Raw genomic sequence first — 18,411 nt, 5'->3', positions numbered from 1 at the left:
TTTCCCTCTTCTGCTCCTAATCTATTCCTGCTGCCAAGCCATCCCATGCATTTCTTTTTAGCTCCCAAAATAAACAGCCTTTGGGTTTCCTTTGCCACAACAGGGAATATGCATTTTCCATTTGCAGTCCAATCATCCTAGTATGGTGGTTCATGGTTCTGGTGAATCTAGTTCAGGGGCAGGCAATTATTTTGGGCAGAGGGCCGCTTACTGAGGTTTGGCAAGCCATCGGGGGCCACATGACAGGCAGCCGGGGACAGATAAATATTAATTTTCTAAATTTTTTAGGGGCCCCGCGGGCCGGATAGAATGGCCTGGGAGGCTGCACCTGGCCCGCGGGCCACATTTTGCCCACTCCTGATCTAGTTCATACTCAGTTAAATCACTCAAGTCTGGGTCTTGCGGTATGTATGCTAGTGTGGGTGGGGAGAAGCACTAAGAACAAGTATATTTCTGGATAGGAAGACTCTGGCTGGATAGTTGTGGAATCTCTATGATTCCAGGCACCTTCTAGTATATACCTAAACATTTTAAAGCACAGTAGTCAAATTATTCCCCTGCATCATTCAGCAGATTTGTAACAGTTTAATATGTCCTATATATGAGATTACATCCTCTTTTATTATAGTGCCAAGATAAGAATTCTGAGTCCTGTTCCCATAAAAATGTTATGACAGCATTGATATGGAACAGGAAATGCAGAAAAACAGTGTGCTTCTGGTATTACTGAGATCCTTATCTTGGAGAAAATCTTGTGATCCAAACTGAGGCAATAAGTAAATGCAAAACTGATTTCCCAACATTTTCCTATAAAACACACGCATAAATTTTCTCTGATTTGGGACCTTGCCTGTTTATTTTGTCTGTAAAAAGACAGCGTTTCTCATCAAGCACCTTTTACATCAACCCTGGAAATTGCAATCCCACAATTTTCTATTGAGCAACTAGAAACAGAGAAACAGAAGGCTAGATCCCATGAAGGAATCCATTCAGTGTTCCCTGCACTTCTGTAGAACCCTAATGACTTCAAAGGGGCTCCATGTAGGGCGCTTCCAGGCAAAAGCATTTACAGACTCCTCCTCGCTCTCTAACTAGGATGGAGAACTTCTAGGGATGTGAGCTATATTCAAGGCCTGATCCTGCAATATCTTACAATTCTGCTCAAGCCTACAGGATTACCAACAGAATAGAAAAGCAGTGTGAGATCAAAGTCAAGTATGCAATTTCTATGTCTTTACAAAAGCATTTGCATTTTCCATTACATCTTCAAAACAAAACTAAAATATTTGAAATGCTATATTCCATAAAGTATAAAAATGCAAATGTTGGCATCTCTGCTTCCATATCCTCTGCTTATCTAACCCAATGAAGACACAAGAGATGGTCTAAATTGACAACTCTGAAGCTTCTGTTGTTCTTTTCTTAAACACAAATGAAACACTTCAGATTCCTGAGGTTGTGTGTACCATGAATGGTCCAAAGATTTTTATCTCTACCTGGTGATCCTTCATCTGTTGCTTGGCCACTTTTTGATGATTAGGTTGTAATGCATATACATACTCACTGGAGAACAGTATTATTTCAAATCAATTATTTTGCAAGGCCTTCATCACCACATGGTTCAATCTGAGACTGCAATCCAATGCTCAGTGGGCTATAGTTAGAAAAATATTTGTACTTCCATAAATTACTTATTATACAATTATAGCATCCCTCTGATTAAATCAAATAAATCTCTCCCTTCAAGGAGTATGTAGTACACAGCATTTATGAAGTCATAAAAATGTGTTTCCATGACCTTTGCTATGTGGAGTAGGGCCCCAGGACTTTTTATAAACAGATTAAATGTAGTTTAGGTTTCTCAATAATTTTGTGCAAATCCCAGGAGTTTCCAGTGTACAACACTTTTTAAAACTGCCAAACTCAGATAAAGCACAGAAAAGGAAACATTATTGCCTTTGTGGCAGTTGTGGCAGCTACTATTATGACTAGGGCCAGAAGGTCCATTAGTTACTTTGGTGGCTATTTCATTAACATTTATTAGTTTTTAAATGTTTTATCTGGTACAATATAAACACTAATGCACCAAGATATCTTCAAATCTCATAAATGTATTTACTAACAGGCAGGCTTAGTCTGATCTTAAAGCCATTCTTGCATCAGAATACACTTGGTTTTGTGCTTACAGCTAAGGATATCATGTCTTTAAATATGCAACATATTAATTCAATTACTTTGAAACTCTACAAAGGAAAAAATGTAAGCCTTTAAACATTTCAATGATGATAGAAGTGAGAACTTTACTATCTGGTAGTGTTCTATCTAGAAAGAAGTAAGTACCAAAAGTTTCCATAACTCAGAATGATTAGCATTCCAAAGTTTGCTAGCATGACTTGCTAGTATGACAGTAATTATCAGAAATGTCTGACTATGCACTGGTAAGCTCACAAGAAAAGGCTCACTCATGAGAATTCAGGTGCTTCCTTCTTCCAGTTGTACCATAAATGCTGGCCAAATACCATGTTTTGCAGTACAATGACATTTCCTCCCAACCTGAATCAGGACGCACAGAGTGAGAAAGGGAAAAAATAAGTTTGAATCCTCTTTCCCTGCTCAGAACACAAATTTAGCCAAAGCTTAGAAACCAAGTGTTGCATTTATTAGAGAGCAGAGCTCGGGTAGATTTTACTGATTCAGAACTGGTTTGATACTACTCACAATTGTATAAACACTACATCACAATGTATTTGTGTATCAAGCTGTATATGATGCTTATAGAAATAAAAAGGGAGAACACAATCAGATTGATGTTTGGATGAATGTGCTTATATTGCTTGGGTTGTAGGTTTTAAAGAAGGACAAAATATAATTAGAGAGTTTGTGCACATTTAGCTAGAACTTCCATGTTCTAATTTTTGCTCTGATATTTTTTGATGTGCGACTCCCAGTGCAAGTTGCTAGAAGTGTGTTTATACTCTGAAAAATGACAACGAAGAAGTCTAATTTAATATTCAACAGACTTCTCAAACTGGAAGAGTTTATTACCTCAAATAAATTATTGAGATTTTGATTTCCTCTTAGCTCTGTGGAACCGACTCTGCAAATAGTAGACTGGATTCTCTCCCTTTTTGTACCACCAATAGAATTCCTATTCCAATCAGTTACACCTCAGCAAACCCACTGAATACCTTTGATTTCTACAGGTGTCCCAGAGACCATAGTGTAGAGAACATGGGAATTCTGCAACATACAGTATTTGACATTTCACAAAGTTCTATCTAAATAGTGTTTATATCTGAATGGTTTGGTTGAGTAACTGGACTGGGCATATTGCAAAACAAGGTTCTTGTAGAAAATTTCTGCTTCTACAGTCTTGGTTTTTTAGCTGTACTAGAGGAACTGACTCTAAAGTTACCGGGGCATTCTGGTTTTCTTTTCTTTTCTTTTCTTAAACTAGTTTCTTTTATTCCAAATCTAATCTATGATAACATTTCACCACTCATACTTTCAAGCTTGTTTATAAGAAGCCACACAGTCTACAAAACACAAAGTTTTGAAAAGGCTATTATGTATTTAAAAAAAACCCAAAAGGTCGAAAGGAAAAGAGATTCCAGTGTTTATGGATGATTTTTCAAATAAAATATCTAAATAATTTATTTAAATAATCTAAAGGAGAAATTCTTGCTGGGAGAGAGATTAAATTGTTGAATTGTTTAGTGTAACAAACATATCTATTGACTTCAATGGGAGATTGATTAGTCTTTTTGCTAAGCCAAATGCAACCAGCTAGGGTTCATTTGTGTACAGCCACATGGAGTAGACCACTGAAAAGTGTACAAGATAACAGTTTTTGTCTTAAAAGAAAGAGATTATATTAAAATGACTGATTAATGAATTCCTCAGGATTGCAGTAAAGTCAAAAGAGTATATTGAAGAATCTAAGATAGAAATATCAGAAGTGGAATAGCAGCAAGGTTTTGACTGGGCTTTCTTCTTTTACAAATATAGGCTACAATTATGTCCTAGCAATCAATTTGAATGGCATGTTGGTTAGAGCTCTATTTGAATGGGGCAGTCAAACACAGCAGTCAAAGCGTGTTTTCCCATTATCAGTCTGCATGATTTCTGTTCTGCTTAACAAGACCTTGACATTTAGTCCAAGTTGCCAATGAGAAATACTGATCTGCTGGAAAAAGAGCAAGGCATTTTGTGACGAGCAGCTGCTTGTTGACTGTGACTCCATATGAAAGGAAAGACTCACAGGTAAACTTTTAGGACTCTCACACACTTCCAACTATTTTAAGGGAAAATGTTCCAGTAAATTAACTGAACAGAACATAAGATCATAGAATCACAGGAAAGTAGGGCTGACAGGGAACATTAGCAGTTTAGTAAGGGAGGCTTGAAATCTATTACAGGCAATAGCTATTGTACTAGAAAGGGACAGCAATTATTTTACTCCCCAAGATAGTGCCCTTGAGCCAATTCATGTGAATTTATCACAGGACACTATAGCTAATGTGATGATACATTCTCATATCTTGATTTAACAAATCATCAAGAATATAAAGAAAAACCAAAGCAAAGTGGGAACAGATGGTAGACATAGAATTAAGAAGGTTGGCCTGAGATGCTAAAACATTGTCAAAGACAAAGAAACTGGAAAGGTCTTTTCTGCTCTACAGGGCTAGCCAACAAAGGCTGAGAGAGGATATCATAAATGCATCAGAAGTGTAAGCATTAAGGAGGAAAAATAACAGTTAAACTAAAGGACACTGCTGTTGGCAGCCCAGACACTGATGCTGTCCCATGCATTCACATGCTGAGTTACCCCCCTGCAATCAGAGAGGATTTTGTGGACAGCTCGGTAAGGATATCTGTTCAAAGGACAACTACAGTCAAGAAAGCTTACAGGGTATTAAGGTGGGTAAAGGGTAAGGTGGTAAATTCTGTGCAAAGAACACACTTCAGTTCAAACACGAATGGACAAACTACCGTATTTACTCAAATCTACGACAACCCTGAATTTAAGACAACTTTCCCCAATAATTAGATTCTATATGTGGAACATTAATATATTTGTTATAATTTTTCATGAGTAGAATCTAATAATTGGAGGGTCATCTTTAAGTCATTCCCCCAACTGCTGCAGAGGGGCAGGCAATGGGGGAGCAGATACTGTGGGGAAGACAAGCAGCATATCCCCTGCTTGTGCCTGTCCCCTGCCACTTCTTCCTCCTATATGCTCCTTCCCTCAGCCTCTATTTCCCTTCTCCTTCAACCTCTGCTTCTCACCTTCCCACTTAGCCTCTGCTTCCTCCCTCCCTCACAGCCTCTGCTCCACCCCCCACCCTGTGCCAGCAGGCTCCATCCCCATTCTACCCTGGGACACAGACCATGGTCCCAGCATAGTCTTTGTAGCAGTTGTGCAGGCTGCACACCACTGCTATTGGGGCCAGGCTGGGGATGTGCCCAGATAGCGACTGGAGTTTGAGCCTTTCTCCCTTCCTATTAGGTTCTATTTACCATCAGCAGGATGCTGGATGATATGAAACTTGGAGGCAGGAGGACATTTCCTATGCATGCCTGAACATGCCAAGGAGCACAGCTCTTAAACTACACTTAAACCTGCTCCTAGTCCACTTTTGAAGCAGCTTTTTGGACAAAGTGTAGACCAGAGCATTCTGCTCACCTTCTTCAGAACACCGTAGGTAGTATTTATAAGAACCAAGATTGAAGGGACAAAGGGATAAATACAGGAAGAGAAAATTACATGACAAACTACTAATGTATATTTTAATGAAGATCAACTCCTCTTGTAAAGTTTAAGTTATGAAAACTTGAACAGATTTGCTTCTATCCCTTACAGTACTGGGCAATTCATCCAAAATCTTAAGAAAAGTAGCTTTCTTTCTAAATACCTACTAGACTGTGTATACTGCATCTGCATTTCAGCATATCAAGTCACCATGTGCACCAAATCACAATCACTCTACTTTCAGCTGCAGTTGGGAAGCTAACTGGCCTCTTTTTTCCACCGTTTACACCTTTTGACTGGCATTGTGCCTTTCAGAGTTTGCAGTCTGAGCCATCCTCCAGCTGCATTCACCTGTTTTAAATTTTCTGAGTTCCAATAAAAAAGTCCTGTAGACACGTTAGCTCCAAGTGCACAACCATTTAGGGGTGGTAATGAGTTGGACAGCTGCCTAGTATTTGGCAGACCTTTCTACTTCATGACTCACTGTTAATTAAAACCACACTCTGCTTATTCTTAGAACAGCATTACTTACAAATAACTGAGTGCCTCCTATTGCCCACCCACCTTCACTCCTGCTCTTCAAAACAATTTTTTCTTTCTCGTGCAGCTTGGTTTCCCCTAAATTTGGAGTTAGGATTCCTGTCAGGAATTAGGACATAGATATTTTCATTGGCCTTCACTACCTTTAATCCCTTCTGTTTGGATTCTGATACCACTTCCAATCTGAGCAATATCTTTTTTTTCATGAACCGTCCCATTGATTTAATTTTACAGTAGTTTTTAGGGGTGTCACTAGCAGCAGAAAGTACCTCTTTATATGTGGAAGGGTACCAGAATCTGGTACTTTGCCATCAGCTACACACCGATGATAATTCAGACATGAAGTGTGTCCTTTAAAGGTCTGATTAAATTAAAACTATTAAATCTGAGCTCTTCAAACAAATTATTTTAGATGTTAGATGCCTCCAAAAATTTTTATGGCCTACTGTAAACATTCATCATATTGGATTTTCTTTTGACTTCAATAGAACTATAGCAATGTACACTAGCTCATTTACACCAGCTAATCACCAATAAGCAGTTGTTGAAGAGTCAGTGAATGTTGTAAGTTTTCCTTTTAAAAAAAAAATGCTTAATCAAAGCATAAAACAAAATTCTTGAATACAATCCACATAAAGTGGACCAGTACCCAAGGCTGTATTCACACATTCAAATAATCTAAGACAATTCTCCCAGGTTTGTTCTCCTACTAGAAAAAAATACACAGAACTACATGTACAGATATTAATATGCTGAAGTCTGAAGAGTGGAAAGCTTGCAGTGCTGACACTTTACAGCTGGGAATGGGGGCCCTATGCACACATCTCAGTGTGCTCTACAGGCTTGCTTAGTCTGTCTGGTGACAGATGGCAGCAGTACATAGGACAGCCCTGTTTGGCTGACCCAGACTGCCTATGATCAGTTTCCCTGCAGCACAATGTGGGATTATGAAGGGAGCATGTTCTGCTCCCTGCTGAAGCAGCAGAGTTCAGTGAATGACACACCATCTCCCAGTGGGGAGGAGGGACAGTCAGGGAGGAACGCTGGAGAACTATGTTCTCTTCTGAAAAAAGCCACAACATGTATAGGCATTTGTTCTATAGTATTTTAACCCTGGTTATTCCCAGATAATTTTTCTCCTGGACTTGGTGATTTTTACTCTGAGAAAAAAAACCCTGAACATCTGTATACTCAGTTTCTCCTGGGATAGCACTGACTCTCTCAGGAGAAAAAAACAATTTCTGCATGAGGCCAGAATCTCTTCCCAAGACTTAAATGTCCTGTAACATACGGAGTTTATGCATGATGTTCTCCTCAGACCATCTACCTGTTTCTATATTCCAATAAACTTTTAGCCACTTCTGTGAGTTCTACCTAAGGGCTTGGACAAACAACATGTTTGCATTGGTATAAATGTTCTTTACACAGTTGTGAAAAAAGAGTGGACACATAACATACAGCCCTACACCAGGATAACTTACATAAGTTCCATTTAGAGTTACTCCACACAAACAACAACATAAATAACAAGGCAGCGTAGGTATCATGTGTCCATGCCCATCCAGGGGTAATGGTTTGCCCAATGCATATAAGTTATTACATGCTTTCCTACCACATATTGGGGAGGCACTGTGACAACACCTACCACAGCAGCTACTCTTGGATAACTGCTCATCTGCCCATGTTGGATTCCAGTGTTAACATGTCTCATATCAAAACTGTGTGTGGCACAAATGATTGCAAGATGTTATCTGCAGACACATACAGAGAGACAACTGATATCTTAAACCATGGGTTATGAAATATTTAACTTCCATGAATAAATGTTATGATATTTTAAGAGCAAACAGATTATTCAACTATAAACCAATACTCTGGATTTGTTTTTGATGTAATGGGGATAAATGGAGCCATACAAACATTTGTTTATGGGGTTTATATGTAAAAAAGTTCTCTCCCCACTTTCTATAATATCCTGACACCTCTCATTGCATTTCAGACTGCCTTGAGGTACTCAGTGTATGAAAGCTCCCATTTGAAAAGAATATTCTGTTCAATGTAATCAATATTTACTAGATTAGCTTTACTTTACATTCCAGGCAAATTACCCGGTAGCCTTCTCTGCCTGCCATAGCTCATTTCCTTGTTTTCTCCATCAGACTCTTGCTCAGATATGAACTCCTCCATTCCCAGAACATAGGCTTGGATCCATCTCCAGTATAAATAAAAAATGGATACCAAATCTGAGTCTTGTAAAATCACCATTCAGACACAGAAGAACCCGAGTGTGCCCTTTTGTTCTTCTAGCGAGCTTCCATAATCAGATTACTCTTGTTTTATGCTTGGATATACAGATTTTCTATATAGAAGATCAATGGCTTTAAAGAAGCCTGTCAGAGCCCTGCTTCCATAAAATAGAGCTTTCCTGTAAGAGAAATAGACTGAACACAAAAGTACTTATCAACATTGTCACTGGGCTACACTTCTCAGCACTTGGAATGTCTCCCATTACAGCACCAGATGTTAGTCCCTACAAAAGCTCTTTTGCTCCATCCAGCTAAAATATAACCTTAAGACCAGTTTTACCTGCTCCTAGGAGATTCAAAAGAGCCAGAGGAGCCTGGTCAGGATCTTGGGCCATGGCCAATGGGATAATATGGGTCTAGCAGCTGTAACTTTCAACTAATCCCCAGCCATCAGAACAGCCCATGAAAACCCTAGACAATGAAGTGGAAAGTACAGTAATGCTTATGTTGCACCAGGAAATGGACCAGGTATGGATAACCTGAGGATTCAGGAAAAGCAAAGATAACATATAGGAGAAACATTTGTACTCTCCTCCTCTCTAGAGTTGTACTAAAATATATGGCTGATGCTCAACAGGTAGCCCATCTCTAAATGGCACTTTTACATTAAATAAATGAGTTGTAACCATTCCACTGTGAGAAATACCTTCACAATTAAATATAAAGAGTAGCATCATCTTATTAAGGTAATATTAGAATTCCCACTTAAACCTACGTAGAGTAGAAGACGGGGTACAGGGCACTTGAGCTGACTTGACCACTCATGTTTTAAAAAAGTCATGTTGAGATTTATATCAGGAATCACAGTGTGATCTGGGGTGATTCCTACTGTGAATAAACAGGTTTCTTTATTTCTATATGTCCATCAAATTATGTACATTATGTACATTATGTCTCCCTTGTTCCCACCACTAATATGCTTCAAGAAGGCAAAGACAAAAGCATGTCCAGCAGAATATTCCCATGATTAACAAAATTAGACATCTTTTTTCAGAAGCATAGCTTTTGGAAGACCTTCCTTTCCTTTTTTTTGCCAGGTCATTCATGGTAATCATCCAAACACTGTTACTGGATGCCAGGCTTACCAAAATACAGACAAAAGGTCTGAAATAACTGAACAGCAAATCTATATGTGGGTCCAAGGTTACCAAATCTAAATAATTATAAAAACTGGAAAAGAAACAGATCCAGATTTGTTTGTCATAACAATGGGTTGAGCTAGACATCTCAACCTAAATCCCCTGAAATTTGAAAAATTCAGACCCAAACTAAAGTTTGCATCTTTGGTTTGTCTCTAAGTATAAAATTTTAATTCTTCTTTGCACTTTATTAAGATAAATTATCATAGTGCAATTTTCTCTTTCAAATAATTCATTTTATTTTGTGAAACCAAGCTCACTTGAACACAACCAATTCTTAGGAAATGGTTTCCAGACAAAACTCAGACAAACACCCAATTTAGTACTAGCTAAAAAGGTATATGTAAGGTAAACGTGTGTATTTAATACCATTTCTTCATTTTCAAATTGCATGTTGTATTGGGCTGCATCCTCTGTCACTGGTTTCTGAACAACTTTTCTGCAGACAAGCCATATGGTCAAGCTAGCAATGAACATCCCAATATCTGGAACAAACACTCGGATCCCATTGCCGGCATCTGCTCCCTTCACACTGTAAGGAATGAAAAAACAAAAGTAATATCTGTTAGTTCTAAAAATACTTTCCCCTGAATTAATTTGGCATCATATTTAAAAAAAAATAAAAGTAGTAGAGAATAGACCTAAAAATACTGGAACATGACAAACGATGAAAGAATATAAGTAATTTATAAAACTGTAATGAAGTATCTTATTTCTATGTAATTACAATATAAGCGATTACTAGTCATTGTACAAATATTGAAAGGATTTACATTATTTTGATCAATCAAAGCTATTGTTGTGCAAATGTCCTAAAAAAAATATTGGGGATAGATGGCATCAGCCTTAAAAGCTGCCCAAACTTAAGAGATCTATACCTGATTTCTAGAAGATAGTATTTTCTAGAGGAAACACCATTGCAATTATTTCCTGTACTGAAAGGGGCGTGAAATTCCTTTCCCACCCTTGTTACAGGGTGACCCCCTCTTCCCTGATAACATTTGGCATATAGGTGGAAGTAAAGAAAATTCTCCGATGCTGTGCTTGTTATATAGAAGTACAATTCCATTCTCCTTTGCAACTGACAGTTCTAAAAATGCTGCATTAACTTGAAAACAGTCTAAGGAAAATAAAATTGTACATTTTACTAAAAATCAATGTTTAATGAAGTATTTTATTTAACCAGATCCCTTAAAAAGCACTTAAATATTAAGTACTAATTAAAGAGTGCCATGTCTGACTCTCCCTTTAGGATTTCCACCTCACCATCCTCCTGAATGGTACCTGAATGGCTGAGGGAATTTTATGAAAAGTACACAATACATCGCGTTGTATAGACTAAATTGTTTTGGCTGAGGCATATTACCTTTATGGGTTTGGATGCAGTATCTGAATTTAGTTAATTAAGTTAACAGGGAGTTAAGATTTGAATTCAGTTGACACAATGGCTGGTTTGTTTAAGCTGCTGTGTTGACTTATTACACCTTTTTACTACTAATGACAGGATACAATCTTAATTATTTCAAAGTGTACAGAGTAAGGCTGCCAAGCATGAAGTTAACACTTTTTAAATACAGTTTCCACATGAATTTCCTTTTTTTAAAAAGATATATATCTAGAACTGAATTCAACCTTAAGGAAGACAAGGGGTTCCAGTAACAGAGTACAGGTGAATGAGCTGGATTAGCTGCTCAGTGTTGAACTGTTAAAAAATATATGTCCCAACATCTTTTTTTGTGTATTTAGTATTTCTTTGTAAAAAAAAAAATCATCCCTTTCTGTAATCTAAAACTAACAGCAGTTAAGTTTAAATAGGAAACATTCCCTAGGGATCCACCTATAATTATTATAACTGACTATATCATTCCAGTAGTTTTGGAGTCTCAAAAGTACTTTTGGCATCTTTACTGGAATCCATGGCAAGATACAATAAAAACACATTGCTGCTGACAGGACTTTTGCTCATCATTACATACACGGGGTAAAAGCCTTTTTGTTTTTTATTCAGGCCAGGTTCTCATTGGACATGACTTCCACTGCCTCATGCCCTGCAGTTGTGCAAAATATGCATAAAAGTGCTACAAAACCAAATTTCATCTTTGCAGGCTCATCCTTCCACGGGTGTATATAACATATAATAGTGCACCACAGAGCACTAATCAGGCTTAACAGATTCAGTCAGGCTCCAGATCAGATTTTGGACCTAATTTCCTTTTTTTGACTCCTGGATTCAAATAGACCTGAACCACACTCATTAGGTCATAAGCTAGCAACCTGTGCCGCTCATCCTCTTCGCAGTGCACTCCTCTACCGTGCAGCCTGCTGCTCCAGTGTTTTGGTACTTAGCCTCACTGCAAAAGAGGTGTGTGGGGGTGGGGATCAGTAAAGAGAGTAAGGGTGGATAGCTACCGCTCTGGGGGAGGGTCAGGCAGTGACTTGTGGCCTTCATGGGCAAAAAGTTGCCAAACCTTGGACTTTGCTAAAGAAACTGAATTAAGAGTTAATAGTCCCTTTCCCACTTGGATGGTATTGCTCTTCTATACAATTAGTTATCCATTGTAATGCAACTTCTCTTGTTTTGGAGCTACTCCAGACTCTTTGCTCTTATTTCACAGCCCTTCCTCATTCCTTCAAGCAGATTTTGTTTTCATTTACACATGTAGTTGTACACAGGCTGTTGTCCTCTCCATTATTTAGCTCCCCTCCATAGGTCAAACTATGTGTGCTGCTTTCCCAGATTTAACATCTCCCGCAACTATCCAGTTGTCCAATAAAAGTTATCTCCAAAAAACCCCTTCACCTTTCATATATTTCCTGAACCACCACAGCTACAATAACCCTCTGAAATTAAGAATGACTTGGCCTAGGGATAGAAGTTACACATAAACCAGTTTAAGTGAATGGAAACTGATTTAAACCTGTAACAGAAAAGAAGTTTGGTGCACATAAACCACTTTCAAAATGGCCAAAACCAGTTTAAGACAAACTTGGTTGGATGCAGTAGCAGACTTAACAGATTTAGGTCAAACCAGGTTTTGGAAATTCTGTCCCAGATCCCTTCCTGGTTCAAGTTAACCCACAGTCCCCATCATCCCAGGATGCTTTGCAGGCCTGGGCTATGCTGTCTGCTCCAGTGGAGCAGGGACTGCCACTCCCCTCTGCTCCTTAGCCTGCTTCCTGCCTGCATTCTTCAGCCCATAGGGATGGGGGGAGGCAGAGGAACACCCCCCCACCTTCTAGCCAGAGTCTACACAGCACATGGTGGGAAGGAAAGCCCCCATACTGGGGGCTTTTGGATCTTTGGCAGCCCTCCCCCTGCCCTCTTCCCAGCTGCTCATTGCTTCAGCAGTTGTCACAGGAGGAAGGAAGAAACAATCCTTCTGGATGGGTACCTCACCCCACCCCGGCTCCCTCAGCCCAGGGCAGCCTCAGGGAGCTGAGGTGAATTATTCCCCTCCCAAAGCCCAGAGCTGCTTGCCTTAGCCCCTGAGAGTCCCAGGCAACTTCAGGGAGCAGAGGGAAATTCTTCTGTTCCTCTACAGCCAGTCCTGCATCAGCTGCTGTGAGTCTGAGGCAAAACTAGTTGCAGGGGAGCAGAAGAATTTCCCTTCACTCCCTGAGGCCACCTGAGACTTGCAGGGGCTAAAGCAAGCAGCTCTGGAGTTCAGGAGGGGAACAATTGCCCTCAGCTCCCTGGGCTGCCCAGGGCTGGGGGACCCAGGGCTAGGGTTGGGGGAAGCATTGGCAGGCATCTGGCTGGGAGGACTCGTTTTCCCTCCCTCCTGTGGCAGTGGCTGAAGCAATCAGCAGCTGGGAAGGGAGAGGGGGGAAATTCCCCTCATCTCTCCAGGGCTGCCAGCACCTGGACAGGGGCTCCTCAACCTGCTCTGAAGGATAGCACAGGGTTGGGGGCATATACTGGGGAGTCAATCAAGGATACTTGGCTGGGCTGGCAATAGCCCGCAGGCTGGCAGATTTACTCTAGTACCTCCTGCCTACTGACCTGGGTCAGTGCAGGCCTCCCCCTGCCTTTCCCAATTGAAAACTGAATGTCAGTTCAGTTGGTTATTGGTTCAACATAAGCAGCTTAGAGGAAGCTGCCTAAATTGAATCAATTCTGACTACAGCTTTTTGCCTGTCTCTACTTAGCCCCGAAGATTTAGTATATTTCAAAAGAATATGAAAACTAAAATAGAACCTTAGCTTAAGATTTAAATTCAATAAAATTCTGCCTCTGACTCCCTCTATCATTATACTCTTGCTGAATTAACCTGCACTTGTATTACGATGACAATTGAATATCTTTTTGTTAGTGGCTTCCAAGAGTACTGAAGCAGAGAAAAGATTAAAATACCTGAGTAAGACATTCCCCTGATCTTAACCTTGTGGTTACTAGGTCACTATGCTTCCTTTGTTGCTGCTTCATGAAGAAAATGCTACATACTGGACTGATGTAAAAAAGGGTACATATTTGACTGATATAGGATATAGACAACCTGTTGGGCACTACAAGAAGTGTAGGCTGATTGACATTAACAAGCTTGTTGCTCAGTATAGGGGCACTTATTGCAAAAGAGAGAGATTAAAACCAGACAAACTTCTGTGATTACATTTTCTGTTTTGGCAGAAGGTGATGAAAAATTACATTTGACAAGTGTAGTTAAATATATATGCATGATGATAATAATCAGAAGCCAATTTTAATTATCTTGATAGTTACATTGAAACCAAATGCTACAGCTGTGTTCTAAATGCATATTAAACTGTTTTGAATTATGGCCTTATGTAGTGTCATTACAGATGTTTCAAAGCAGATCACTGCACCAAGTGAGCAAAAAGATTTCATATGATTTTAGTCTACTTTTAATACAAACAACACAGAGATTTGCAAAACACCCACTATGAATATGGGTAATGTCTATGAAAGAATTATTTCTATAGGGGGAGACGATTTTAGAAATAAAATCACTCATTTCATAGTAAATTGAGTCTTAAAATTTAGATCCATTAAATTCAGTTAGTTATGCTACAATCAATTAAAAATTCAGTGTTAAAACTTCCACAGTTCTTAGGGGCATTCTACCTCTTCACATTGCATTCTTCTGTATTATCTTCCTCTGCAAATCACACTCCAGAAAACATTATGTAAAGTAACTGGGGAAGAATTTTATATGCTGTTGCTCACATTTCCTTTCACTATACAAAACCATGTGACTTTTCAAAATGTATATTGTTTAATATTTTCAAAATGTACAATGAAAGATGGTCTTATAAGAAAGGTAATTTAAAACAACAGTTCTGACAAAAAGAGTACAGCACAAATTGTAAAAGTGTTAGAGCTAGGCAAATTGTTCACATGAATGGATTATTTGTTAAAAATACAGCTTTGCATCAACTAACCTATTCACAAATTCATGCTGAATTTGGAAACTAGTTTCAGTCAAAGAACAGGAGAAAATTAAATGTTCCATTTTGATGTTTTCAAAATGATTTTTTTTGCTTCAAAACAGTATTTTGTCTAGAAATTGATCCAAATTTAATCATAAAAGGGGTTAAACCAACTGAACATGAAATAATTCATTTCAGGGCAAGTAAATTGTTAAAACTACATTTTAACTGGCCTAAAAATATTTTTTGATCTTTCAAGTACAGTTACTGGAGAGAGAAAAAGTAATTACTTTCAGAGCTCTCTTTGGTACCCCCTGAACGACAGAAAGAGTGGAATAAACTGTAGTCATTCCATAAACTTTTCTACTCTAATTAAGGAATACTATATATTTTGCAATTTACTAACAGCCTAAACATTATACTATTTACTGCCAAAAAAACTGCCTTAGGTTTACGAGCATATCTCCTAGAGAAACATTTTTGTCTGGAAGGATCATACTATATAGTGAATTGCAAAAGACCCTGATCCTTGATTAGCATGGCACTATTTGTCTGAACTCAAAAAATTGCCCCAGGGATTAGTTTTCTTTATAACGCACATGTTTGTCAGGAGTTTACAACACAACCATAAACACATTCTGGGAAGAAATTTGACGAAATGAACCTCAGAATGAGTTATTCTTTCAATACATTTAAAGGAAAATGGGTAAGGCCAGATTTGTTGGAAAGTGTCCTGCAGGAGGACCAAAATGGGAAAAAAGTTAGGGATGTAAAATGTCTTCACACTTGCAAAAAGCCAAGTGAAATTAATTGCACATTTCTGAACATAAGAGTGACTATGCCATGCGAGTGCATGGTTACCTATAGCACCTTTTTGTGTTCTAAAAATATGGCATTCTAGTTTTTGCAACATCCTGTGAAGAGGTTATATTATTTTTCCCATCAATGTGACTCAAACATGGGAGTTCTTCCTCATCAGTCTGTCCACATCCACATGTTGACTTACACTTAAATTACAAGTTGTTTGGAACAGCAATCATCTTTTTGTTCCATGTTTATACAGTGCTAGACATTGGGGGACCAAGTCAATTTCTTGGATTCCTAGACACTCATACAATACAAATAATAGGCAAGTTACATTTGCTGTTTTAAATGTTTTGCTTCTAGGGCCCAATACTACAAAGCTCCTATTTACTTCATGGGAGCAAGAACCCTTAAGCAAAAATCCATATGCAAACATCTGGAGTCAATAGGTTGGATCAGGCATTAGAGAGCTGCATGAGCAGGAAATGGTTTTCCAAAACTAAGGCGTACTGCTGAGCTGCAGAGCCCTCCTGCAATTCCATGGCAGCTGGAGAGTAGATATAAATGGACTCTTGTATCCCATGCAATGAAACTGTACCAACTCCTCTGCACTGATTCTATGAGTAGCTATAGATGTGAGAACTGTATTTGACCCTTAATGAATAAACATCAACATCTGGCCCCTTTTTGTAGTGCTATAAGGGTGTTGGATGTTTCATGTCACAGTAATATTGTACCAAAAACTGGTGTCTACACTTAATTTTAAATAGCAATATTCTTTTTGAATAATAATGTTTGAAAAAAAATGTTAGTTAATGTTGGGTTAAGCACTTTTGCAATACAGAAAATATTCTTCCTTGCAAAACACCTGTCGTAAGAAAGTGAAGCTTACTTTTGGTTTCAGAATCCGTTCAGATATAGTTTGTTCTTTTATAAATACTTCAGGAGCCTTTGAACTTGTGTGTTGGGTTGTGTGATCTAGCATTCATTGACCTAACCAAGGCCTTTGACTCCATCAATCGTGAAGCCTTATGGAAGGTACTGGCTGTTTAGGTTTGATTGTCCACTGAAGTTCATCAGTGTCCTCAGGCTACTCCATGATTGGATGACTGCCACAGTCCTCTGCAGTGGATCAGAGACAGACCCATTTACCATCTGTACTGGTATCAAACGTCATTGCCCCAACCCTTTTCTCTATCTACCTTGCTGTGATTTTGAGTCTCATCTAAGGACCGCCTTCCTCCTGGAATTGGGGTTGAGCATTGAATGGGCGGTCAGCTTTTCAACCTGTGGCACCTCCACAGCAAAATGAAAGTTACCAAGGCTGGCATCACTGACCTTCAGTAAGCTGATGACTGTGTTATCCTCACTCACACTGAGACTGATCTGCAGTCCACCCCTGACCTTTTTTCAGGTGCCTACCATTGCCTAAGGCTCTCCCTTAATATTGGGAAGACCAAGGTGCTCCATCAGCCTGCCCCAGCACAAGCTGCTCCCCTTCCCTTCAAATTATCATGGGTGGAGAACCCCTGGAAAACATCATGCATTTCCCATACCTCAGAGGTCACCTTTCCCAGTCAGTCTTGATGTAGAAACTGAACATAGAATTTGCTGTGCCAGCATATCCTTCAGAAAGATGCTTTGCCATGTCTTTGCTGACTGACATCTGCAGATGGAAACTAAAATCCTGGTCTACAATGCAGTGGTTATCCCCACACTCCTCTATGGGTGAGAGACATGGGTGACATACTGAAGCCATCTTAAGTGCCTGGAATAGTTCCATCAGCATTGCCTTAGGCAGATTATTTGTACTAGATGGGGGGACCACTGCACCAATGTCAGCATCCTCTCTGCAGCTATCATAACCAGCACTGAGGCAGAAATCAGGAAACATCAACTCTGCTGGGCTGACTACTGTGTGCAGAAGACTGACACTAGTCTCTCAAAGCAAGTCCTCTTCTCTCAACTCAGTCATAGTGAGAGGACCCGTGGAAGACAGAGGAAGCACTACAATGATACCCTGAAAGCATACTTTAAGAAGGGTGACATCAACCTTACAAACTGGGAAGTGCTGGCTGGTAACAGGTCATGGATTGGACTTTTCAGTCATCTTAAAACTCACAAATAACCCTCCCCTCCCACCCCTGCCAAAAAAAGACATCATCCTTGTATTGGGGAATAGATGTTACTACAAAAAGTAAGCATGCATATGTTCATGCCATTTTTAGTACCATGGGTGGCAGAGAATGGATCCATCACAAAAATGTTCCTGTTTCAAAGAGAAACTTTTCTGCAACTCTACATTTTGTAGTACAACATATGACATCTGTCCAATTACATGTAGTACTAAATGGGGATTCTCAGACTTATAGCATCCCACAGTGCTCTGCTGTGGTCCCGCTGAGACTCTTCTGCCACTGCTGCAACAGCTGATGCTCCTACAGCAATGGCAGCTATAGGAACAGCTGCCATTGAG

At 39.3% G+C, this 18,411-nt stretch overlaps 1 protein-coding gene across 3 annotated transcripts in view; it reads right to left on the bottom strand.

Moving 5' to 3' along the window:
- Window positions 1–18,411, bottom strand: part of PIEZO2 (piezo type mechanosensitive ion channel component 2) — a 655,640-nt gene that overhangs the window by 288,002 nt on the left and 349,227 nt on the right. For all 3 annotated transcript variants that reach the window (XM_019525255.1, XM_019525272.1, XM_019525264.1), the window contains exon 5: window positions 10,113–10,275. In XM_019525255.1, the coding sequence (XP_019380800.1) occupies window positions 10,113–10,275 (163 nt within the window). The remainder of the gene's footprint in view (window positions 1–10,112; window positions 10,276–18,411) is intronic.

Source organism: Gavialis gangeticus, unplaced genomic scaffold (genome assembly GCF_001723915.1).
Source record: "Gavialis gangeticus isolate Ggan-Ray unplaced genomic scaffold, GavGan_comp1, whole genome shotgun sequence".
Lineage (NCBI taxonomy): Eukaryota > Metazoa > Chordata > Crocodylia > Gavialidae > Gavialis > Gavialis gangeticus.
This window is presented reverse-complemented; position numbering and strand designations above follow the sequence as displayed.